Source organism: Amaranthus tricolor, chromosome 4 (assembly GCF_026212465.1).
Source record: "Amaranthus tricolor cultivar Red isolate AtriRed21 chromosome 4, ASM2621246v1, whole genome shotgun sequence".
NCBI lineage: Eukaryota > Viridiplantae > Streptophyta > Magnoliopsida > Caryophyllales > Amaranthaceae > Amaranthus > Amaranthus tricolor.
In genome coordinates, this window is record NC_080050.1 from 27,539,765 (window position 1) to 27,567,159 (window position 27,395).

Consider the following 27,395-nt stretch of genomic DNA (forward strand, 5'->3'; position numbering starts at 1 on the left):
AAATTAAATTTTGTATTTATGATGATTTTTATAGTAAATTCATTTTTAATAGAAGGTTAGTTCAGTTCGATTATAAGTTTGAATAGATATCAGATCGTCGAGTCTACATTAAACATTTGATCTAATCGTAGTTCTAGTTTCATTTGGACATCTTTTCTTATGCAAGTGAAGTTGTTCTATCTAATATAAATAATAACATAAAGAGTACAGATAAAATACAGATAAAAGTATAAAATATTAAAGAAAATGAAATCATGTAGGGTTCTCATATTGATAAAAGTGCACATATGATATTTTTTGGATAATTGCAGGGTAAGCTTAGGATATGAAGCCATGAAGGACTATATAAAAATCAAATCAAATATCTTACATTACAAAAGCGGTGCTTTAAATTATGACAAATTTCAATTTTTAGAACATTTGATATGTTTACAGAGATTTATTAAAGTAAATTTGTCCATAATCTTTTCATAGAATGAAAAGTGGAACAAATAAAAGAAATAATTTGAATAAGAAAATAAAATATAATATTGGAATGGAGGGAGTAGGTTGATTTAAATTACGATCCCAAAATTATGATTAAGTTTTAATTTTTGATTTGCAATAATGTTTGATTTTGAAATTTTTAAATTGATCAAACCGTAATTTAGAGTAATATTTCACATAGGTTGGGTTTAAACCGTGATGTAAGAATAATTTTTTACTATATTCAATAGGATCCTAAGTAAAGCAAAAATCGAAAAATAAGATCCTAAGTAAAGCAAAAATCGAAAAAGAGACAGAGTACTCTAAACAATCTTCAATACAACAAAATTTCACCCATAAAGTCTATTGTTTTCTACCATTAATTATCTCATTGCCATTTAATAATTAATTTTTACCACTTTTACTTCAATTGGTCATACCAGATGCAAAACCTAATATATATATATATATATATATATATATATATATATATATATATATATATATATATATATATATATATATATATATATATATATATATATATAACGTTAGTATGATCTATATTAATCTATAGGGTTGTTTCTCTTCATAAAAAATATGCCAACAAATTTCTTAGTCGTGCAAGCTAAGGATGTGTTATTGTAAATCATGCCCTACTCTTCTTGATACTAAACCAAACTTTGTACATCCTCTTCTTCATTAGAATATCCTAATACCTTCTATCGTAGTGTTGGTGGTGCATTGCAATACTTAACTTTAACCATATATCTCATATGTTGTTCAACAAGTATATCTTTTTATGTATAACCCAATGTCTTCTCCTATGCACACCCTTCATCGAATTCTAAGATATATTCGTGGAACATTTCATTGTGGTTCACTATTTTATCCCTTATCCACCACCACTCTTGGTTCATACACTAATGTTAGTTGGGCTGGGTGCCCCGATACTCGACGTTCTACTTTTGCGTATTGTGTTTTTATAGGTGACAGTTTGTTGTCTTGGTTCTCAAAATGACAAGCTGCCTTGTCTCGTTCCAATGCCAAAGCCGAATATCGTAGTTTTGCCAATGCAGTCTCTGAATCTTGTTGATTTTTGCAATTTTTTATTTGAATTTCTTAGTCCTATTAAGTGTATTTTGATAATATAAGTGCTATTATGTATTTGTCTAACAATCATGTTCAACATCAAAAAACCAAGCACATTGAGATAAATATTTACTTCATTCGCGAAGAAGTTGCTTGTGGTCAATTTGTGTACATCATGTTCCATCTAAATATGAAATTGTAGGCGTATTCACCAAAAGTCATCATGTTATTCTGTTTTAAGATTTTTAAGACATCTCAGCATCTATGAGCCTTTTACGTCCACTGTGAGGCTATATTAGAATAATCATAGTATCTCAATGATATAATTTTATTCTTGCATATATTGTAAATATTTTATTCTAATAATAACTATTATTGTATAATATTTAGTTATCTAAAATCATCATTTTACACTTTCTATATATTTAAATAGAAAACAAAGAAACATTCAAGATAAATATTACTTTCATTTTGTATAAATCTTATTGGTTATTATCCTAAAATAAATTGACAATTTATACATAGAGTATCTTAAAGTCAAACATCATTCAATGTTTGGGCTATGTGATGATTATATGGGTATTATTTTAAAATGATAAACTCGTCTATAATTGTTTTGTACTCCTACATTCTTAACAAGTTAACTTTGCTTTTGTTTCAAATAATTTTTAATAGAATGTCATATTGAAGTTAGAAAATCATTTTCTTGCTCATACGATATGCCTTTGAATGGGTGTAGGCTGAAGCAAGACGCGTTGAAATTGTTGTTTTTTTTTTTTTTTTCATTTCTTATTACTTTTTCATTTGAATCTCTACGGGAAAATAAATTAATTTTTTCCTATATATAATGAAAATTAAATTCCTTTTATAAGAATAAAAAAGAAAGCATTGAAACATTAAACTAACATGTAATACTTGCTGAAATTGAGATTATCTAACATCAAGATAAGAAGCTGACGCAATACTTTTTTTTATGTAACCTTCATTTTATCACTAATTTTAAATTCTTTTTTTGCACTACTCATTTCTATAATCTACTGATTTTTTGTATTATTCTCAAATTTGATTTTTCATTTCACTAAATTTCACTTATTTTACACTAGATGCGTGCAAAATGAGAGAGACGGATGAAGAGTATTAATGCTTGGTAGTTGCTCTTCTTAAAAAAATGAATATGACTGGCAACCTAGTCATATAAAAAATTTATAATTAGGTTTCATATTATTATGCAAATTTCATTGCTAGTTCTTACCAACCACAACATTACAAATACATTGATAAATTTTAAATTAAGAGATAAAGAAATGGACAAAGACATACAACCGAAGTTTAATAATAAAGTATGTATAGCAATCCGACAGCTAATCGGCTATTAGGTTGTTTAGTTAAATGCTAAGAAACAAATTAACACAATTGTGCACATAGTTTTTTAGCAGGAAGTGAAGGACTAGGAAAGATTATCACTATCGATCCGGTCAATTTTTGATCTGATATGAAATTAATTTAAAAGTTTATAAAAACTAGTGGATTTTTCACTCGAAAAGAGTTTGACCCTAAATAATTCAATAAAAATGATCCAATTAGAAATTTAGGATTGCCACTTATTTTGTTATTTTGACAGGTCTAGTTAGTATCCTATTTTATTTTTTATCTGTTTTAACTTAGCTATAATAAATAATAATAAAGTTAAAAGTTGCAAAAATAAGAAGGAAAGTGTCACACGAATTAATAACCAACAAATGTTTTTTTTTTAAAAAAAAAATTGACTAAAGCACTTGTTTACATTAGTATTAATTTAAACTAATACTTTTACTACTTTTGAAATGATATTAGGAGACCATGAGAAATAGAGAATTGTAAGCATAAAAATACATTTCATGATTAAAAAATATAATAAATTTTCATAGTTAACAAGTTTGGAATTATAATAAGCCTTGCACTTTTCATTAATGTAAATTATAGATTATTTTAATTAGTTAGAGTCACTCAAAAACATCTATTTTAATTTATAAGGGTAACTATATCGAACTCTTTCAAATTTACTCGAGATAAAAGTTTAATAATACTATCTAATGCATATAAAGGTAATTAAATATATACTAGTAATAGTATGTAATGCTATGAAAGGATTTGAATAAAAATGAAGAAGCAATTGGAAAAACCCTAGGATGATACTCCCTTTTTCTCTTAAAAGTACCCAATTTAACTAAAAAAAATTTCACATAAAATGATTATTAATAGCAAAATAATGAAATTTACAAGGAGATCCGAGTAATATAAAAATTCTTACATAAAATAATTTTATGATAAGACCATTTCTATTAAACTGAGCCATATATATTTAGTGAATTAAAATAAGCACTTACAATATGATATAAAAATAGCTATGAGTAACATACAATGACACTAGCAGCTCAAAAATAGTAGTGGCTTACCACCACCTAAAACAAGAAAAAGAAATAATTTTCCAATCACAACAACTTTGTAATCAAATAATAACGTGTACAACAAATCACCTTTTTCTCCTTTGTCTTCTCTTCCACTTCCTCTTCCTTAGGACAACCTAAGGCTTAGCCTTTACTTAGCCTCAATTTCTATTCTTTTTCCCTCCTTTCTTTTCTCCTTGTAGATCTCAAATAATGTCCTAATTATGGCCATTCATATTAGAAAACTATTACCTTCTTTAACTCCCACTACAAATTACACTAATACTATCCCTTGCACTAATTTTTGTGACCCCACTTGTGGTGATTTTGATGAATGCTACACTTTTCCGGCCAATTCGACCTTGCTTCCGCCTCTTCCTCCACCTCTACCACCAACGGCAGTTGTGGCATCCCCGTCTACCACCTTTCATGATGGTTTCCACTTATCACCCCTTATAATAATAATCATTATAGTTTTAGCTTTCGTATATCTTTTAATATCTTATTATGCTATTGTGATCAAATATTGTACGTTTTGGACCCGTCTAATAACTAGACGGGTTCCAAGACATGTACCTCAACATGATCAAAATTCTAACCCGTCTCATAGAACGGATAATAATCCGAATGATATCGAGGCAAATGGGTTTGATCCGGTGGTTGATCATCCGATTTGGTTTATTACAACCCTTGGATTGCATCACTCGGTTATTAACTCAATCACAGTTTTTAGATACAAAAAAGAAGACGGTTTAATAGATGGATCGGATTGCTCGGTTTGTCTTAGTGAGTTTCAAGAAGGGGAGTCTCTTAGACTTTTGCCTAAATGTAAACATGCATTTCATATTGATTGTATTGATACTTGGCTTAGGTCACATACCAATTGCCCTTTATGCCGGGCGGGTATCGTGAATTCTGGTAGACCCTCTATGGGTTCGAGCAACCCAAGTTTTGGGAACTCGAGGCGATACGAGTTCACACCGATGTTTGATTCGGATTATAGTGATATGGTGGAATTAGGTAGCACCCATATAGGGAATAATACGAATAATAATGTTAGTTTGGTAGGTGAAAATAGAGGTGATATACGTACCCATGATTATGAGGTTGATCAAGACCAAAATAAGGTCCAAAATGATATTAATCATGTTACAACACATATAAGGAGGGCTTATTCTATGGATTATAGAAATGATAGTTCTTTATTTTCGCAACAGAACTTAAACCAAAATTTAAATCCAAACTCAAATTTAATTTCGAACTTGAGTTCATATTACATAATGGGTAGTTCTTTATTTTCTCAACAAAGCTTAAATTCGAATTCAAATTCAAACTCAAACTCAGACTTAGACTCAAGCTCGTATCGAATAATGGGTAGTTCTTCTTCAAGGCCAATACCTCAAAGGGAAAGAATTATGAAGAGATCATATTCATGGAGTGGGAGGGTATATTTGTCATCACATAATCATAATGATGGCAATTCAGATAAGTCACCTTGAAGAGTTTTATTAGAGAAACCAATTTTTATGGCTTTGCTCCACGCAAATGGTGGATGGTCATTTATTTTATTTGTTTTAATTTTTTTTTTACCAACAAAAAGTTTGTAGGGTAGAAGTTGAATGTACATATTAGTATAGAAATTAAATTCGTTGAGATGCGAATATATATACATTCGCCATTTTTCGGCTTTGAATGTTGTGTATTATTATTACCACGTAAAAAATGTGATCCTTAGAATAATCATACTATAAACTAAATGAACTACAAAATTCTACGTGGCATCCTCATAAAAATTTGCCACGTGAAATAATTAAATTAATTAATAGCTATATTTACTAAACTAAATAAGGTAAAGTTGATTTATTAAACTAAAATAAATCCCCCAATTATTTATAACCATCTTCAAAGTTTTTTTTGTAACCAAGCAATCATACTATTAACTAAAAGAAGTGGAAATTATTATGTGGCATCCTCACAAAAATTTGCCATATGAAATCATACTATTAATTAAAAGAAGTGAAAATTTTCATGTGACATCCTCACAAAAATTTATCACATGGAATAATCAAATTAATTAATTGATATCATACTATTAACTAAAAGAACTAAAATTCCATGTGGCATCCTCACAAAGTTTGGCGCATGGAATAATTAAATTAATTGATTGCTATATTTACTGAACTAAATAGGTAAAGTTGATTTTATTTTATTAAACTAAAATAAATCCCCCAATCGTTTATAACTATCTTCAAAGCTTATTTGTGACCAAGCAATCATACTATTAACTAAAAGAAGTTGAAAATTCCATGTGGCGTCATACTATTAACTAAAAGAAGTTAAAAATTTCATGTGGCATTCTCACAAAAATTTACCACATGTGATAATCAAATTAATTAATTGGTATATTTGCTAAACTAAATAAGGTAAAGTTAATTTTATTTTATTAAACTAAAATAAATCCCCCAATTGTTTATAACCATCGTTAAAGCTTCTTTGTGACCAAGCAATTAGAAATAAACAATTGTAGAGTTTATTTTCAATATTATACCGAATAGGTGGGTATTTCTATAAATAATCAATATGTGAATTTATTTTCAGCGGATCTAGAAAAGATTAATTTATTTTTGACAATTTACCTAACTAAATAAGGTAGAGTTGATTTTATTCTATCACATGACATTATAATTTATTATATTTCTACTGCATTGATTAATTGATTGAAATAAACACTAAAATATGATTCAACTAATTAAGGTAAAAAAAAAAAAAAAAAAAAAAAAAAACTACAGCTCCCTAATATTTGCTAAGAAATTTTTTTAACAGAACAGTGTAAATAGAATTTTAAAAGTCAAAATTAAATTATATTTAATAGAGCTCCCTTTTATTAACTTTGAAAAAATAATAAATTGTTTGTATACACATCTTAATATAAAACTTACAAAACAAAACATTAGAAAAATCTAAAAATATTAGTCAAGCAGAGGTATATGTAAAATAAATATGAGAGTATAAATTCATTTGAGACACTACTTTTAATGAATATAATTCTTACCAACTAAAAAGTTATGATTGGTTAATTCTACACCTATGTATGCGTGTTTTATAATTTTTGACGATAGTATATTTAATATTTATACAATTAATTATTATTATGATTATAAAATTGCTTTTATATGGAACTTTTACCACGACTATAATATATTGATATTTTTTAAAAAACAATCAATTCAAAGTACGAAATAGTATACTTTAAATATATATATATATATTATAATTATATTGATTATAAAATTTTAATGTGAAAATTTCAACTTCATAATGATAATATATGATTATATTTTTGTTTAAAAATAAGAATATTTTTATATCTTAATAGTAACGGATCCGTGAATTGCACGGGTTTTTATACTAGTTAATACTATTTATCAATCGATTCAATTTTACAATTTTTGAATGTTTGAAGAAATACATAATAAAGTGAGATTTTATTTGATTCATGTTAATACATATTATTTTTATATTACCTTTTTATTATTTTTATCATGCACATTTAAAGATATTCCATAATAAATAGTGCATTAGATAGCATGAAAATTAAAAGTGCAGCCAATAAAAAAATAAAAGAAGTATGACATAAAGTTTCAAATATGAATAAATTTCACAAAAACCCTTAGAGCCTAGTTGTTAAAATATTACATTTGAAACCTAAGGTCTAGGCATTAAATTCGCGTTTATACTTGTAATTATTTTACAAAATAAACTTTTTCTTTTTCGTAATTTTATATTTATTTTTGTTTTTGTGTTATATTTTTGTTACCATAACTTTATTAGTGGTTTTTATTTATTTATTTATTTTACTACGCCAATATATGAAAAAAAATACTTGATTTTTCAAAAATAATAATAATGCAGAAGCTTTAGATCCATGTGTTGAAAATGATTTTTTGTTATTATTTAAATATATTTTTGTCTACTTAGTTTTAAAAATTTTATAGTTTAACTAATTTTATATAAATAATTGACTAGTATATCGTTTATTTGTCTCCTAGTTTAAAATCCTGACTTCTCTCTTGATTATTACTTCCATTCTTTCTCGTGGTTCATACATATATATGGATGTTTGGCTCACTGCTATATTCTTTTCTGAGAATCATTACCAAAAAAAGAAAAAGTTCAAAGTAAGTGGAACAATCCCAAACCGAAAAATGAATGCAAATTAAAGGAGAAAAAGTAATTGTCGATAATAAATGGTGAAATCATGATAGTACGTTAGTGTAATTTGGTAGGAAAATATCTTGACAGGTTTAATAATCATGTTTGTTCTAATAATCATTGGTATTGGGGTTATTATTAACTATGTGTTATAACTAACTTTTTAAGACACCTTGAAACAATAATTCCCATTTGAGCCATAGGTTCTTAATGAGTGCAAGGAAGTATGAGGGCTTATGTTTTGGATCACTTGATGAAGTGATCAAAGTGGGAGATTTAGTGTGCCTTGATGAAGGCAATGGAGTGCTCATGGAAGGTTTTGAGGCTTGTTCGAGGGGTCGAGCTTGATGGATTTCCTTATTTAACGTATCGGTTAATACAATTTCCTTTCTTAAGCATGTATGATAATTTTTTAATGACTAATAAATCATATATTGTAATCCTATTGAGACAATTTAATATCACATTAAAAATTGATCGTTGATTTTCTTATTTTAAGTATATCAGTTAAATAATACAATTTAATACTGAAATTGCTTAGTCTCCATACTCATCCAATCAAATTCATCTAATTGTCAAAATTATTTTGCTCTAGCTTTATTAAAATGTATAATTCAACCATTTTTAAATGAAATAAATAATATTCACATAGAAAAACATCAACTTTGTATAGAACAGCTATTTGGAAGGAAATCAAATGCATTTAATTTTAAGATGTAACATATATCCTTTACAGAAGGAACGAAACAATATTCACATGGATAAGCATCAAAGTTTTTAGCAGTAAATCTCTTTTGATTTTGAAGTGAAATTCTTAGGTCTTTGATATTTGGTAAATGATTTTTATAGACTTTGTAATTGACTTTTATCTTTTAGTTTGTAGGCTTATTAAATAGGTCAGGTTTGGGTTTGGGTTTGAGTTTAGGTTGTATACACGGGTCAAAAACTCCTTAACTCAAAAGTTACGCGTTTAGTTAATTGGATCGAAAATGACAATTATTACCTAATCTATAACATATCACGTCGATCCAATTTCAACTCACTTAATGTATTTAGAGTTTTTTGTTTTGATTTTATGGTTTTAAACGTAGGCTATATCTTATTATTTAAACCTCAATTTTAAACTTTAGTTAATGTGTTGTTTATTTTTTATTTAACTGTAAAAAAATATTAAATAAATTAAATTCTAGTTACGTCTATTGATGTAATTGAAAAGTAACTCGTTTAATTAAATGGTTTATACATGTTTGTTTATGATTTAAAAATTTAACCTTAACATAACCCACTTAATAAATAGATGAGGTCAGATTGACCATTTAATTAATTAGGTTAAAAGTCTCAATCCAAACCCCTATATTAGGTTAATTTCAAATCAAATTAGCAGGTCAGATCAGCTTTTGCCAAGTCTAATTTTTTTTATTAAACTTTTGACTTTTGTCTTTTTAGTTGGTTAAAAAGCCAAAAAATTTTAGTAAATGACTTTTTAGCCGACTAAAAAAGCTAGTTTTTAAGCCAAAATAAAAAAGATAACTTGATACACTATTTTTATTGACTTTTGACTTGTTAGCTCATTTTTTTCTAATCAACACCCAACATTTAATTTATAATTTTACCAAATATTTCTTAAAACAGTCAACACTTTCAACTATTTGACCAAACCAACAATACCCAACAATCATCAATCATTTGCGGAACATCCCTTTTGTATATTGAAAGGGTAACGAGAATCGAACCAGGAAAAAAAGGATTACATGTTTGCTATTAGTTTAAATACTCGACAATTTACAAAGTCTAGACATTTAACCTCCCATATAATTTAAGAATTCAACAATGTATTTCCATTTCTTCCAATTGATCTCCTACTCTTCATCCCTCCCATGCTTACTCTTTGCACTATTCTTGTTCAAAAATCTTATTACCAAATCAATGACCAACAAGAATGAACCACCATCTCCACAAGGCTACCAATCATAGGGAACCTCCACCAAATGGGAGAGTTACCCCACAAGTCTTTTCATTCCCTATCACAACAATTTGTCAAAATCATGTTACTTCACATTGGCAACAAGCCTATCCTTGTGGCATCAACCCCACAATCAGCCAAAGAAATACTAAAAACACAAGATTTAATCTTTTGTAATAGGCCAAATTCAATTGTTACTAACAAACTATTCTATGGTTGTAGAGATATTGGCTTTGCTCCTTATGGAGAGCAATGGAAGATGATGAAAAGTCTAGGAATGATGAAGCTTTTAACCAATAAAAAAGTTCAATCTTACAAAAACATAAGCGAGGATGAAGTGTGTTTTGTTATGAATGAGATTAAGGGGTCCCACAATTTAGTGGTGAACTTAAGTGAATTAATTAAAACACAAACATATAACTTGATATGCATGGCAACATTTGGAAGGAAGTATGGTAGTAATGATCATGAAGGGGATATTAATTTTAAGGAGTATTTGGATGTAACAATGGAGTTATTAGTGGTGTTTATGGTTGGGGATTATGTTCCTTGGCTTAGTTGGATTGATATAGTCAAGGGTTTGGAAGGTAGATTGGAAAGGGTTGCCAAAGAGTTGGATGAAATGCTTGATAAAGTAATTCAATATCATCAAAATTGTTTAGATGCTAAGAATAAAAATGATGCAAATTACTATGTCGAAAGTTTGTTAGAGGAGCACAATGAGAACAAGGATGCTCTTACACTAAGTGATATCAAAGCCGTTATTCTAGTAAGGACTTTTTTAACTTTGGTATCATTTACTATTTATAGTTATTTGTTTCAAATACAAAATTGTTTTTTGGGCTTGTTTGATGAGTTTGCTTTTATAAGTTTTTATTTTTTAAAGTCAAAACTAATTTTAGGTGTCGTTTGATATTGTTTTGCAGGAGTTTTTTAGGTTTTTTTTTTAAAACGAAAACTAATTCGACATAACTGTTTTTAAAAACATCTTTTATTTAATGTTTGCAAAATCTCTGTAGAAAAGTGAAAATCACACTTTGTGGTTATATAATTTTGGTTTTAAATTTTTTTCCTTCAATTACATAATAACCAAGTATGGGTCATGCTCTCGTGGTTCCAATACCTTGTTGGACTTGCCCAAAACTTGAGCCTCAAACCCAATCTTAATGCATCATTTAGGAGAAAATATTTTCACATCATAATTCAAAATAATGCAAAATGAATGAAATAAAAGAGTAAGTCTTATTTTGTGAGACCTTGTGAATTAGGATTAATCCTTGGTTCAAAAAAAAATAATTACATATAACTTTTATATATTTACACTAAAATTGACCAAGTGAACCATAGTCAACCAATACTCGATTCATAGACTCAAATCCTATATAAATGCAACTTAGCCTTACTAATGGGCTATTTTAGATGTAAAAGGTCTATATTTTATTTTTTAGACCAGATTGATTAAGGTTTGTCCCATAAAATTTATTGGTTTAGATAAATTGTATTCTAATCACACGCAATTCTTAAATATTATTCTATCGTGATTCAATCTTTCAACTCGGACCTAACTATACTGCAAACTTAACCCGATCCACAAGTAATTTTAACCTGACTCATACCTTCACCCAATCAATAAACTCAACCCCATCCTAAGTGTGTCTTGATTAACCCATGACCTTTGAGTTTTTGATCCGTTTTAAAAAAATTTTGATCCATATTTCACTCTAATTTAAAGACTTTGTTCTTAATTTTTGATACCCAATGGTTTTAGATCAACAATATTAGCCTAATAAAAATTAATTCGATATGGGTCTAATCTATACAAAAAAAACTCAATCTATAAACTTGATTGACTTAAACTCACTATTTAAACTTTTCCAAAACTCAGATTCAACCTATCTTGTGACCTATTCTAGACATATTACTATATGTATAGTAACTAGTGTAACAGACTCAAAATTCTTAATCATAATCTTCTAATTAATTATTCTGAATTTTCAATTCAAATCTCTAATCCTTTGATTATCCATTTCTAACCATCTTTAATTTCTAAACCTTTTCCGATTTTGTAATTTCTTTCAAATATTAAACTTAAAAAAAATATTATTTTGTTTAAAATCTTTTTATAAACACTAAAATATTATTTTATTATTTTATAGTACGAAAAGTAAATGTTATTATTATATTCATGGTTTTGTAAAACTTAACGTTTTAACTTTCTTCCTTAAACTAACATTACTACTTATTATTTTAACCTTATAACTTTGATTTAATTATTTTATATATAAAAAAGAGTTGTATTTTTATTATTAACTTTAAGTATAGTTTAAGCAAAATTTTCTTTGTAAACTACATATTTTCATTATCAAATTTACCCATTATTTTAAAGTATATTTACTTGTACATACTACAACAAAAATTAGATGAACCAAAATCCTTTCTATGGTAACCATGATATTAATCACTTACACAAGTTATAACCATTTTCTTACACAAGCTAACCTTCTTCTACACTCCAAACTCATACACAATCACTTACACACTCTAACTCTTACACATTCACTTACACACTTTAAATCACTTACACTAGTTAACCTTCTTTTATACTCCTAAAATACTTTTTCATATAATCTAATGAACTACAAAGTTGCCCAAACCCATTATAATATAAATACCCCCTTAGCCATTAGATCACTTACACCACCATCATCAAATCTTTCTAACATTCTTTCTTATATTTTCACTTCATTTAAATCTTACTACCTTAATACCTTTATTATTAGTTGAAGAAATTCAAGAAGATGGGGCTTAGAACACTCTTTATTTAGCTAAATCATCATCATTATGGAGCATTATTGGGTTATTACTTTGGGTACTTAATGTATTATTATTTTTGGAGTTTAGATTTAAGTATTTTGGTAGCTTAGAAGATCATCATTATTTTGGGAGTTTGGATTAAATATCTTTGAAGCGTTATTGTGTATCTTGGAGGGTCTTATTTCTTATTATTTTCCTAATTAGTACCTAGTACTAATCTTTGGTGTTAGTATGATATAACTTCTTACACTACTTTTTTTGTGGAATTTTACATTATATTTACTTTATAATATGCAAAGTATGAAATATGTTGATATGTTTTAGTAGGAAGTTAGTTTAATGAAATTATGATCAAGATTATATTAAGTATGTGTATGCTAAAAGTATTTTTAGTATGTTAATTTAATAATCTTTGAACAAGTTTAGGAAGTTGAGTGCAAAATTATATTCTAGTGATATTAAGTATGATTTATGTTATAAACTAGTGCTAGTATGTTTATGAGTTAAGTGTTACATTAGGAATGTTATTATTTTTTTTATGAATATGTTTATGTTAGCCTTCAAACTAGTTTATAAGGTAGTAAGTTATTTTATGAACGTATTTTACTAAGTATGATTATATTAAGAACATTGTTATTATACTTTATTTTGAGATTTAAGTTTATCCTTAAAGTTATAGTAAATTTCAATGTTATTGCGTAAAGTTTTTATTTTTGTAAATGGTTATGCTAATTATTTAAATCTAGGATTTAGTATGATAAATTAAATTAATTCGTTCTTTTTATGTGAAAAGGGCCCAAAACACTCATAGGTCATTCGACCACTATCATATAATAAAAAAAAAGAGTTTGATTTACTATTTTAAATTATTACAACTATTTTTGTGATAATAATAAGATAACAATTTAAAAAGATATTTTGAGAAATTTTTATAAGTTATTAAATATTGAAGTGTTTTTCTTGAATACATGAGATTTCATAATAAAAGTAACTTTTAATCACTATTTAGAAGAAAATATTTTATTTGCTGACTATTGACCAAAATTTATGTAAAATGATGTAAAAGTATTTTTAGTAAACTTGCCGCTCAAATTATGTGTGATATATTGATTTTGTGAAATTACAAGTTTTACTTGTTTTATAATTAGAAATATTGACTTTTGTGAAAATTATAAGTTTGATTCGTTTTTAAACTCGAAATATTGATTTTTGTGAAATTATAAGTTTTATTTGTTTTACTACTAGAATGTTGATTTTTGCAAACCTAATAAGTTTACTTATTTTTCTAAACTTGAAATATTGATTTTGGGTGAACTTGTAGAATTTTGAAAACTTATCCAATGATGCAATTTTAACTTGAATTTTAATTAGAATATTTGATTTTTTTTTGAAGAGAATTAAGTTTTATTTATTGTAAAGTTGAAAATGTTGATTTTGGAAACTTATTTGAAGAGAAATAGATTTTAATAGCTACTTGTGGATAATATTAATTTGGAGACTATTGATAGAATATTAAGTTATTAGTTTAGCGAGCTATTAAAAATAAAGTTATAAATAAAATTTAATGTGTAAAAATTTAATAATGAATGTATAAGGACATAAACGTTAATTTTACGTTATGATTTAGAATTTCATTAAATAAAAGAGGTTATCACCTAAGTTGATCAAAGTCAAAGTCAATGTCAAATTGTAGTAATAAAAATGTGATGTACTTGTGTGAATGAATATTGATTGTATGACCCTGATAGTAAGGTAATGTCGAACCATGGACCAACATGTAAATTCCCGGAGCTCGTGTTGGCCGGCACGTAAAATGCGGTGTAAGACAGGGTGTTAGCTACCTATCCGGTAAAGCTCGAGCATAAATTGTATTGGAGGGGTGACGACTCCCACCACAGTTAGGGTTTAGGACTACGGTCCTCACTTAACCAGACCCTTACATATACCAGGTGTCATATTGATGTGCTTGTTGATCAGTGATAAACTTGATTAATGTTGATGCTATGATGCATGGTACGGTTATGAGTATTAACCAAATGACTTACTTAAGTGTTAAGATTACCGAATTGTATAAGTGGCAATAACGTACTTCTGTCAGGATTGAGAATGGTATCTTAATGACTTAATAGTATGGAATAGAAAAAGAATATGGTAAAAATATACGGTGATGTCAATTAATTATAAGTTCGTACTTAAATTATTATTTTGTAAATGTAGCGTATAATTTTCGTATTTTGAGCTGGATAGGAAGTTATGCTCGACATTAAGCGCTAACCGATTCAATCGGCTATCATCCGTATCATCGATGCCAACATTTTGCAGGATTTAGTTCAGATTCCGATCCAGGCCGCACCAATTACTATTTATCGAGAACTTAGCTGCTTTTTATATCTTTATTGATGACTTGATGATGATGTATTTTTTCCATTTTTAGCAAATAATGTTTTTTATCAAATGTAATATTTACTTTTGTTTTAAACAATTTCAGTTGTTATGATTTAAAATTTTTAACAGTTCGGCATTTTAAGACTTCCGCAATATTCTTGTATTAAACATTATTATTAAATGTTAATTATGCATCGAGATTGCCGCTCCTGTTACAACTAGTATTGAAAAAAATAAATATTCATCATCATCATCATCCTACCCAGTATATCCCGATCATAGAAAACTAAGGCTAGGGTCTGGGGAGAGAAAGACGACGGCAACTCATACCCATAAAAGAGAGCGCGGCCAAAGGAGCCCCCCAGCTCGAGGAAGATAAAGAGGCGTAATAACACGTAAAAGATAACTTAAAGGCCTTTAAAAAAAGAAGGACCACTACAAAAAGAATACAAAGAACTAATAGAAAGGAAACAATAAAAGCAAGAGGTTAAGAACACTAAAAGGTAAACTAAGAGGTCATCAGTAATCTAAGACATGGATTTGACGTCTCTAACTGCTTCTATCCCTCGTCAGGTCCGCAGAGAGGTTTAACTCATGCAAGTCAACTCTTATTTGCTCATCCCAAGTTCTCCTGGGTTTTCCTCGACTCCTCTTACCCTCTACTATAAAGCTTTCTACCCTCCTCACAGGGGCGTCTAAGGTTGTTCTCTGCACATGTCCAAACCACCTCAATTTATTTTCACGCATTTTTCCAGATATAGGGGCTAATCCTAGTTTGTCCTTAAACTCTTGGTTCTTAAATCGATCCATCAATGTGTTCCCACACATCCACCTCAGCATACGCATTTCTGTAACGTCCATCTTATGTTCGAAAATCTTCTTTATAGGCCAACATTCGGTCTCATATAGCAGAGCAGGTCTGATTGCCGCCCAGTAGAATTTTCCTTTTAACTTGATTGGGAATTTCCTATCACATAGCACTGTGGTGGCTGCTCGTCACTTGAGCCAACCCGCATGTATACGATGATCTACATCCCCGTCAATCTCCCCATCCCTTTGAATGATCGATCTCAAATACTTATACTTGGTTGTACTCTTAACAACTGTTTCTTCTATGGACAACTCTGGTTCACTTACCAATTGTGTCCCACTAAAGTTACAACGCAAATACTCGGTCTTCGTACGGCTAATGCGCAAACCTTTACCTTCTAAAGCTTCCCTCCACTCATCCAATTTGTTACTAACCTTCTTTCTAGTTTCTGCTACCAATACTATGTTGTCCGCGAATATCTTGCACCACGGTACCGTCTCCCAAATAGATTTAGAAATCTCTTCCATTATGACAGTAAAAATGAAAAGGTTTAGAGCCGATCCTTGATGTAGTCCCACTTTAACCGGAAAAGGCTCTATTATCCCCACCGGTGTTTAAATGCTAGTCAAAACTCTGTCATACACATCCCGTATTGCCTCGATGTACACTGAAGAAATACCTCTAGCCTTGAGGCTATCCCATATGACACGTCGTGGTATGCTATCATATGCTTTCTCCAAGTCAATGAACACCATATGCAGATCTTTCTTTCGCTCCCTATATTTCTCCATCAGTCTTCTCAAAATATGAATTGCCTTAGTGGTTGACCTTCATGGTATAAAACTGAATTGGTTTCTCTAATCATCGTATCCTGTCTAATTCTCCCCTCTATCACTCTTTCCCACAATTTCATTGTGTGGCTTAGAAGTTTGATACCTCTATAATTGCCGCATACTTGCGCATCGTCTTTGTTCTTAAACAGAGGTACTAAATATTGTTATGACAAAAACAAAAGCGGAAAACAGAAATGGGTTGTGTTTTAAGAAAACAGAAAACTAAATAACGATAAATAATACTAATTAAATAGACACAAAATTTTAGTGTTTTTTGTTTATTTAAAAACTAGTTTTGATTTTTTAAAAATGAATTATTATTTACTTTCGCAATAATTCAAAAACTTAAACATTACACATCACAAGAACACAAGACCTAAACTAGTAACTCTAAAATACAAACAATATACACAGGTTATTTTTATTTTTTATTTACTTTTTTATATGTAACAACTACACAAATGTAAACGGCACAAACATCAAATTTCAAGTATAAGTTATTCTTTTTTGTTTGGTATGAAAGTTGTAATTAATTTTATAATTGTTGACTTTAAAGCTAATCACTACAACAAATTATAATGTAGAATTTGAAATTTCTGATGATAATTAAATAAAAAAAAAACTTACTAATTTTTTGCATAAATTTTGTCATTTTCCATTTAAAATTTTTTTCAGCATTTTAATGTAATTTTAATAAATAATAAAATCAAATGGCTCATAATTTAACTTAAAATTATGTGATGGTTCACTTGAAAAACAAACCACAGTAGAATTATCAGTAAGTATATTTTATTTTAGTTGTTTAACAATATAATAATAATTATGTGAATAATAAGGTTTATATATGTGGGGTGTGTTTGCTGCCGGAGCCGACACAACTTTCACTCTACTAGAGTGGACAATGACGGAGTTGATACATCACCCAAGAGTTATAACAGAGTTATATCAAGAGGTTAGAAAATTTGTGGGACCCAAATGGTGCAAATTAATGATAAGTGAGGATAATTTAGAGAAAATGACATATTTAAAAGCCATGATTAGGGAATCACTTAGATTACATCCTCCAGCTCCATTATTTATATTTCGAGAGCTTTTACAAGACGTAAAATTAATGATTTTAACATTTCTACTGGGATTCGAGTTTTTATTAATGCATGGGCTATAGAGACCCCACCTTTTGGGAAGAACCTTTAGAGTTTTGTCCCGAAAGGTTTTTAGACACTACGTGTTTGATATGAATGAGAGTGTGGGTAACACTGTTCACAAACGTGATCCTCTCATGCTTATTGCAACTCCATATGTTTATTAGTATGGTTATTGTATGATATGATATGATATAAAAATAAGTATCATAAAACCCTTTTATGTTAAGTGATTAACAATTTCATGGCTGCTTTAAGAATTGATAGACTTTGTTAATTGGAATGTATTACTTTTAAATTGAACCTTCTTATGTGATGGAAACCTTTTGATATTGGAAACATTAGTCTTATTGGGCCATGGTTTATTATGGTTTGATTCTTGGCACTCTTATTTTGAAAAAATTTGAAATGAATAAAATAAATTATCAACAAAATGAACGAAATAAGATAAGTTTCAACTTATTTTCAAAAGTAAGCGTACAATTTTCAAACCTGTGCTTTGGGGTTGTTCCCAGTTACTAACTGCGAACAACTTTGACTTTTTTTTGACCTGCTCGAACAACTACTTCACTTTTTTTTTGACCTGTGCGTATTTGTGGAGCATGCTGTTCGCAGTTACTAACTGCCAACAAATCAAAAAAAAAGTCAAAATTGTTCCCAGTTACTAACTGGGAACAGCTAGTTTGTTTTTTTTTGACCTACGAACAGCCTCAAACCACAGGTTTGGGAATTGCATGCTTATTTTTGGAAATAAGTTGAAACTTATCTTATTTCGTTTATTTTGTTGTTAATTTGTCTTAATCATTTCAAATTTTCTTATTTTGAAGCATATGGATTAAGTTTTGAAACTTGCAGTAAAAAAAACCTTTAATTATACGCAAATTCTTGTATGAGACGATTGCATCATGAGATGCACTGCATGCATGAGTTAAATGGCGCAACTAATACAAATTATTAGTATATGACTTTTTAGTCAGAGTCATTTAATGGGGGGTCGAGTTGGGGCGGGATAATTATTTAATGGGTTGGGTCGAACTGGGTCACATTATTTTTTTAGCTAGCAGATTTGAGCCTAAGGTCCATTTGATCCGGCTCAACCCTGCCCATATACATAAAAATTCTCATTTTATTAACTAATTAACCGGCCTCACTTGTATGAGACCGTCTCACAGTGAGACAACTACAAAATAAGAAGCCCATTAGCTAAAAGTTTTTACTATTGGACTATTTAATCCAAGTGTGAGGCATGTCTCATGATGAGACCATTACTCTTAATAATTTGTGTATGACGGTTATTGTTAAAAGCCCCTAACTCGCTAATTTTTAAAATTTATCCAACTCATTTAAAGCCCAACCCTTAAAACACAATTTAATGGTTAGTGATCAATTCATCCATTGTTAGGGAAAAAGTCTAGTATGGACTTAGTCTACACTAATATTAGCGTGGATCAACATTTACATTCTCCTTCACTCCACTTTTATTCTTTTACACTTCATCCCACTCCACTCCACTCCACTCCACTCTACTCTTATACTCTTGCACTCCACTCCACTCTACTCTTATACTCTTGCACTCCACTCCACTCTTAAAAAATTTTAAAAATTTTAAAAATTAAAATCAAAAAAAATTAAAAGTTAAAATTAAAATTAAAAAAAATTAAAAAATTAACATAATAAAATTAAAACTAAAATTAAAAATATTAAAAAATAATTAAATTATTTTATCTAAAAATAAAATTAAAAATTTGCTAGACATCAGTTAGTGAATGTTCTTACTATTATTATCAGTATTTACTAGGCTCAGATTATGATCTTTTCTAAAAGTTGTTGAAACGTATTAATGACTTATATAATCTTTCTTATAATTTGCTTCTTACTGTGATCATCAATATCATGGTCTTGTGTCTTGAAATTCAGTCCGCACCTGTAAGAAAACAATGGGTCTAACTAGACCTTTCAAAATAGCCCATCTACTGGATTACGGATATAACTATTTATAATAACAAAATAATATAATAAAAATTATAGGAGTCATAATATATTCTATTTAAGCTATTCAAATTTTATGGTAGAAGTTTTTCTAAAGGATAATTTATGTAAAGGCCGGGCATATGTATTTTTTTATGCCAGCTGTTTTAATAATATTAACGGAAATACCACTTTTAATGCGTACCCAAAATATGTACCTTCATTTCAAAGTTGCAAATATTTATTAAAATATCAGCTAAATATATTCCGAAAATACTTGTGTACCCTAATTTAATTTTCACCACTTTACATCATTTTCATCTAATTTATTTCGCCTCAAGACTCTAAACACGTTAACAGATACATGTGTTCATTCTAATTGTTGGGTTGATTTCAAGTCGATTCAAAATCGAATTTTGTGTTTGAGTTTTATTACATAAATCAAAATGCTATTATATATTCGTTCAAACAGAATGTTGCTGTATTTGGAATGACCATTTATAGCAAATTTTGTCTAGTTCTTTTTGGATCATCCAATATAATGGAAATGATTATATTATATTATATTGCCATTGATCAAAATATATGGAGTCCAATTAATATTAAAGTTAAACTTCAATGATTATGTATATGTAATGATATTGTGAAAGAAAACTAGTGGAATTTGTGTTGATCTGTCTATGTCATACCTTCTATTCCCACCTTCCTAAAAGTAAAAATGGGTTAAAATTAGAAAAAAAATAATAAAACTAATAAAAATATATATGCCCTCACTTCCACTCAAAATGTCCCATTTATTTTTTTACGCACTACCCAATGCACTTATTTAATACTTAATATCCGTTATTACACATAACGAAATATTATAAAAAGTGAATATTAATAATCTTTGCATCGAAAAGAATCAAACAAGATCTTACTTAACTATGTTTTAATTTATAGATTAAGAATAAAATACAAATTAAAAATGCTAAGTGAATAATGTTAAAAAAGTAAATGTCTCATTTTATGTGAAATGAAGGGAGTATATTTTATAGGAAAGTGAAAAAAAATAGTGTGAGTTATATATACAGATGAAAATTAAAGAATAAATATATATAATAACAGAAACTACAATTATGATAAATTTGATAAAATAGACTAAAAAGATAAATGTAAGGCAAATAACAAGATTAAATTTTCTCTCACTCAAATCAACTTTTCAATTAATTGTCTATGGTAAGCCGTACAATAATTTCCACTTTGACAAAACTTCTTGGTTTTTAACTAAAAGAAATGATTCTTAGCTAATAGAATAAGTTTATGTCGATTGATAATGTTACTTATAAAAAAGAGAAAATTACTTAAAACTACCTTTTCTATACACTACTTTGCAAAAAACTACCTTTTATAATTTTTTTTGCAAAAAACTACCTTTTATAATAGTTTTTTTTGCGAAAGACTACCACTTAACGTTTTTTAAGGGATTGACCGTTTATTTAAACGGTTGACCATCACGTGACTTGCACGTGATATTTTGAGGCTTATAACCCTTCTTCTTCACTGATTTCTTCAAACCCTAAGTCTTCGAAAACCCAAACTCCTTCTTCTTCATCTTCGTTTCTCCCTTCTTTCTTGTATCAGCAATTGGAATAATTAATTCAGTGAAGCAAGCCAATTTTTTTTTGGAATTAATTTGGAATGTCTTCTTCTTCTTGTAGCGAAAATTCGAGATCTGAGAATTGTCGTTGTGGAGTTCCCTTTGCAATTTCTTCCAGATTTTTTCAGATTTTTCCAGATTTTTCCAGAATTCGAAGTAGTTGGTTTTTTCCAGATTTTCAATTTCTTCATGTTATGAATTTATCTAATTTAAAGAACCCTAATCAATTATTCATAGACAACAACAATCAATTTACAAATTAAACAATAATTTACACGAAATTCAACATTAAAAAACGCAGTGACCAAAACGCAAATTTGAAGACGGATTTGTTTTTTATCGAAAAAAAAAAACTGAAATATATAACCATTAATGAAGAAGACATACCTTTAAATGATGAAATCTTCAAGAGGAAAATGGAGCAAGGAAATGAGAAGGGAATAGAAGAACTTAGATAGAAGAATTGAAGAGCAGAGAAGGTGAAATTCGCACTGTTCTTTGTGTTTTGGAATGAAATGGCAGCAAACAAGCTTAGAACATCACGTGCAAGTCACGTGATGGTCAACCGTTTCAATAAACGGTCAAAGCCTTAAAAAACGTTAAGTGGTAGTCTTTCGCAAAAATAAGTATTATAAAAGGTAGTTTTTTGCAAAAAAATTTATAAAAGGTAGTTTTTTGCAAAGTAGTGTATAGAAAAGGTAGTTTTAAGTAATTTTCTCTATAAAAAAATACTAACTATATGACTAAGCTCATTTTCCATTTACTACATAAATATAAACATTTAAAAATATATTTGATTAATAAAATTAAACGTGAATTGTCAACCACTAAAATAACATTACAAAAGTTAAAATTAGTAGTGCAAAGAAGAAAACAATATTAATCAATAAAATAATCTCAATTTTTTTCAAAAGTTTAATCTATTTAACAAATATAAATTTATTTACGTAAAATTAGTAAAGTTCAACAAAAAAAAATATAAGGAGAAGTAAACATACAAAAAGGAAGTACAAATGTACAATGATATATATGTATTCCTAATTATGTTTTAATTTGGATGACCAAAAAAAATAGAATATAATAATCAGTCATATAAAAAGATAATATTTTGTAAAATAACTTATTTCAATAAAATCTAGTAATGAATGAAACATTAACAAAATGAACAAAAGTAATTTTAGCTTCATAAAAATAAGTTTAGTACATTAAAAATAGTAATTGCTTTTTTTTTTTCACTTTACTTTTTCTCGTATTTCAACGCAAATTTTGAGCCTCGATATATCATAATACAAATAATAAAAAATTTTAAAAATTAGATATTAAAATTTTTTGCATCAAGACGAATCTAACAAGATATCACGTAAATATTTTTTGTCTTTAATATATACTTCAAAAATCAAATTTAAATTTCTCTTATAAAGTGAAAAAATTTAAAGTGGACAAACAAAAAGAAATAAAGGGATTACAACTATATGTTTATGATTAACCAAAAATCAATTGAGCATACAAAATCAAATTCCACTTTTCAATGATATTAACGTACTTTTAAAATTTAATTTCTTAAACGTTTATTAATATTTCTTTTTCTTTTTCTTTTACATTTTATCTTTACTTCTTCCATCATCTCTCTAACTTTTTACACTCCTTCTTCCATCTCATTCTAACACCAATAGTAGCCACAACATTTTTTGTACGTTCTTTTGAATGCTCTCTTTGTCTAAATTATTAAAGTTCATTTTATTATACATAGACAACTTTATTTCTTTAGATTAACACTATAATATTATTGTTGTTTAATTATATTATTAAATTTTTTGGTTATTATATATGCTTTTTTTTAGCTTACATTCACATATTTAATTTATCTTTTCATATTATTTACATATTTCTCTCATATTTTATAATATATTTTTTTTTACAGAATTTATTCAATTTTTATTTTTTACGCAATTTCTTTGAAAAAGAATAAGTACCACATTATCTTGCCGAAAAATACTAATCCACAATTTATGGGCAATTTCACAACAATTGCAGTTCATAATTAAATTGAGACTAACCCCTTTGTCATAGAAACTAATCTACTCATTATTACGGAAATAATCATAAAACTTCAATTAAATCCCTAAACATGCTTCTAAACATCGATTAAAATAGAATGACTGAAAACGAAAAGCAACTAATAATCAATATGAAATGAAGAACAAATAATTGAACATGAATTACAATCTTCATTGAATTAGATCTAACAAAATAAATAATTGAATTAAATAACAAACATAATTAAAATGACAAAAAACTAAATTCATTTAACCCATTTTTTAATTTTCGTGTCATTTCCCTGAAGTGCCATTTTGGACAAGAGAAGTATTTCATTTAATTGTCTAAAGCACAAAAAGGTGTAATCTTTGTCATTATCGTTATTTAATATTAAAAAAATATAAAATAAAAATATAATTAAATAAGTGTGTGGAAAAATAAAGTAAAGTCTAAATAATGACTAAAAATAAAAATGTAACAAATGGAAGAAAAAATCTCAATTTTTAAACTTCGCAACCCTTTTCATTATATCGTCACCCTTTTTTTTTATTAAATTACTAAAATGCCCTTAAATTCATTTTTAGTTATAAAATCAACCATTATTATTACTAAACTAAATTTATTAATAAAATTAAATTAAAATAAAAATATTAATTTTAAAAAAGAAAATAACTTTTTAAAATCGGAAAATAAACCTAATCACACGTTTTGTGTTGAAATTTGATACATAATCACTCTTTTGGCCAAAACTTTTGATAGAAAAATCACATTATTGCAATATTTGCAGCATTAGAACCTAGACTTTAAAATCTTTCCAATAAAATATTACATGCCAAATTCCGGCGAGAAATGATGATCGTTTAAAATTTGCTTGTGTTAAAATTTCATAAATGTTCAATCTTTTGGGTATAACTTTTTATAGAAAAATCTTATCAATGCAAGGTTTGTGGCATTAGAAGCTAGACTTCAAGAGCTTTCCAACAACCTATTATATGCCCAATTTTGACAATCGAGCGAGAAATGACGATCGTTTAAAAATTATAGTGGTTTCTAACATTCAATCGCGCGCGATCGGATTGCGGTATGGTCACGTAAAACGTGCTACCGGATCGCGGTGGAGTCGCGCGTGTTACACAACCATACTGCGCTCCGGTCGCGCGTTTTAAGCGACCATACCGCAGTCCGGTCCAGCACGACTAGATGTTAAAAATCCTTGCAAACTTTAAATGGTCTTCATTTCTCGCTCGGTTGTCGGAATTGGGCATGTAAAGCTCTTGAAGTCTAGTTTTTAATGACGCAAACTTTGCATCAATACGATTCTTTTATAAAAAGTTATGCTCAAAAGATTGAACATGTATCAAATTTCAGCACAAACAAACTTTAAACGATCGTCATTTCTCGCTCGGTCATCGGAATTGGGCATATAATATATCATCGGAAAGATTTTGAAGTGTAGGTTGTAATGCTGCAAATGTTGCAATTATATAATTTCTTATTTAAAGTTATAGCCAAAAGAGTAAACATGTATCAAATTTTAACACAATCATATTGATTCCGCAATCATATTGATGCTCATTTTTGTTGGCCTTTGTAATTCGAGTTTGAGTTTTAGGTTGTTTTAGTTTAATCAGTGTTCAGAGAGAGTTTTTAGAGAGATGTTAGAAATTAAAACTTTGAAAAGTAACTATGGACAATCTTAAAAGTTGAATATATAAGGAGTGGCGATAAAATAAAAAAGACGAAAATAGGTACTAGTAATATTCTAGATGTCATTGTCTAACATCTTTTCATTTGATGTAAATTGCATGCATGTTACATAGAGCCGCACTGTCGGGCCATACAACCTCTTTTCGTTATAGTACAAATTCTTAATAAGTCTAGTGCCTTATTTTAGTATTGATTATTAGCTTTCAATTATTGGAGTCCTTTTTTTCCCCGACGTAGGAATAGAATGATATTCAAAGAATTTAAAAGAAATTGAATAGACGGTTATAAATATTAATTAGTATTTAAATTTTTTATATATTACGACTAATGTATAAGAAAAATATAGTAAAATGTGATTCTTGTTTTAATCGTCTAATTGCATACTTTTATAATATTTAATTTTTATAATTTTTTAGTGTTGCATAATTCAATATATTAATGATCAAAATAAACACATTAAATTGTGTAAAAGTCAAATATAGCGAGTATAATGGAATGAAGGAAGTTTGTAAACACTTAACTAAGATAAAATAATATGCACTTCTTATTTATGGCAATGTGCAAATTATGTTTAGAACTTTCTTTTCGCCTTTGAATTTGCGTTATATAACTTAAAAGTTCTCACATATTTTAGTCGTTTAGTGTTTTTTCTCATAGGGATATAGGAAGTGTTAAAGACTAATTGAAAATAACATCTTTGTTTTCATTAACAAGGATAAAATTACGTACAATTTATCCAAAAACTCCATCTTAAGTAGAAGCCTTTTAATAATATTGTTATAAAATGTTGTAATTGCTTAATGCACAAAGGAAGAATTACCCAATTGTTAACGCAATTGAAAATTTAAAATTATGATTAAATATTGAAAACGATGATGTATTAGAGTTCGAACAATGTGTTTCAAACTCCAATATTGCCAAGATCGAGTGTATGAGGTTTTGTGATAAACAAATTACGCTATCAATGATATCGATGTTTGTAGGAGAAAGTAAAGCAATAAAACGACACAAAAAATTTAACGAGGTTCACCCAACTTAGGCTACGTCCTCCGTTGTGTAGTATCTCTTATATTATTAAAAGGAGTTCAAAGAACTGTCAAATATGGAGAATTACAATAGAGAAGAAATATAGGCTAGTGTTTGGCTTTGGGTGTATTTTGTGGATGTTTACAATGTGAATGAGAGCTCTCTATTTATAGGAGAGATCTCACTAAGTAACATTAAGTACATTATAACTATGAATAAATGACAATGAAACATCTCCAAGAAATTGAAGAGTCAAAAACAGCATCTTAGGAGTATCAGAAACATCGCTCGACCAAAGCAGAGGCTCGCTCGGTCGAACGGCCTGTTCGAGCGGACTACAGGAAGTTTCTGGTTGCATTCTGTCTGCTCGCTCGACCCATCCTGAAGCTCGCTCGGTCGAGCGAGCTGGTCGAGTGGCACTTCAGAGGGCTTCTGACAGTATTGCTCGACTTGCATAGTAGAGCATCTTGAATTAAACCTTTGAACTTCTTCATTTAGTCCCATAACTCCCTTGATTAACTCATTAATTCATACTTTAATCATCATCATAAACCACAAATATTAAGACAAAACTTAACACACCCATTCATGACATACTTATGGGATTCCATCACAAGAGTCACCACATGAATGCACACACCACTTGTGCACTCAAGTCACATTATTCCTAACAAATATTTTTAAAAAAACTCTTTAATACGAGAATATTTTAAGTTGTTGGATTTATAGACGTAACACAAATCTCCACACTCTATATCATGTTTTTCCTTATTTAAAGAGTTGCTTTATCAAAGCCTTTCGCTTACCAGCCAGTCTTTGACAATTGAAGGTAAATCTGAACATTCACCTGGCCATTATTTTTAGTTCAAAGACTC

The 27,395-nt window shown here is 28.4% G+C and overlaps 1 protein-coding gene and 1 pseudogene across 1 annotated transcript; both read left to right on the top strand.

Annotated features, from left to right (window-relative positions):
• Positions 1-4,162: 4,162 nt before the first annotated feature.
• LOC130811274 (RING-H2 finger protein ATL54-like) lies at positions 4,163-5,611 on the top strand. The gene has a single exon (XM_057677503.1). It carries the CDS (start codon positions 4,208-4,210, stop codon positions 5,480-5,482), a length of 1,275 nt encoding a protein of 424 aa, XP_057533486.1. The 5' UTR covers positions 4,163-4,207; the 3' UTR covers positions 5,483-5,611.
• Positions 5,612-10,121: 4,510 nt separating this feature from the next.
• LOC130810924 (cytochrome P450 736A117-like) lies at positions 10,122-18,310 on the top strand (annotated as a pseudogene).
• The last annotated feature ends 9,085 nt before the right edge of the window (positions 18,311-27,395 follow it).

Excerpts from the sequence above, each read along its gene's own strand:
- LOC130811274 (XM_057677503.1), top strand. The coding sequence starts at position 4,208 with ATGGCCATTCATATTAGAAAACTATTACCTTCTTTAACTCCCACTACA.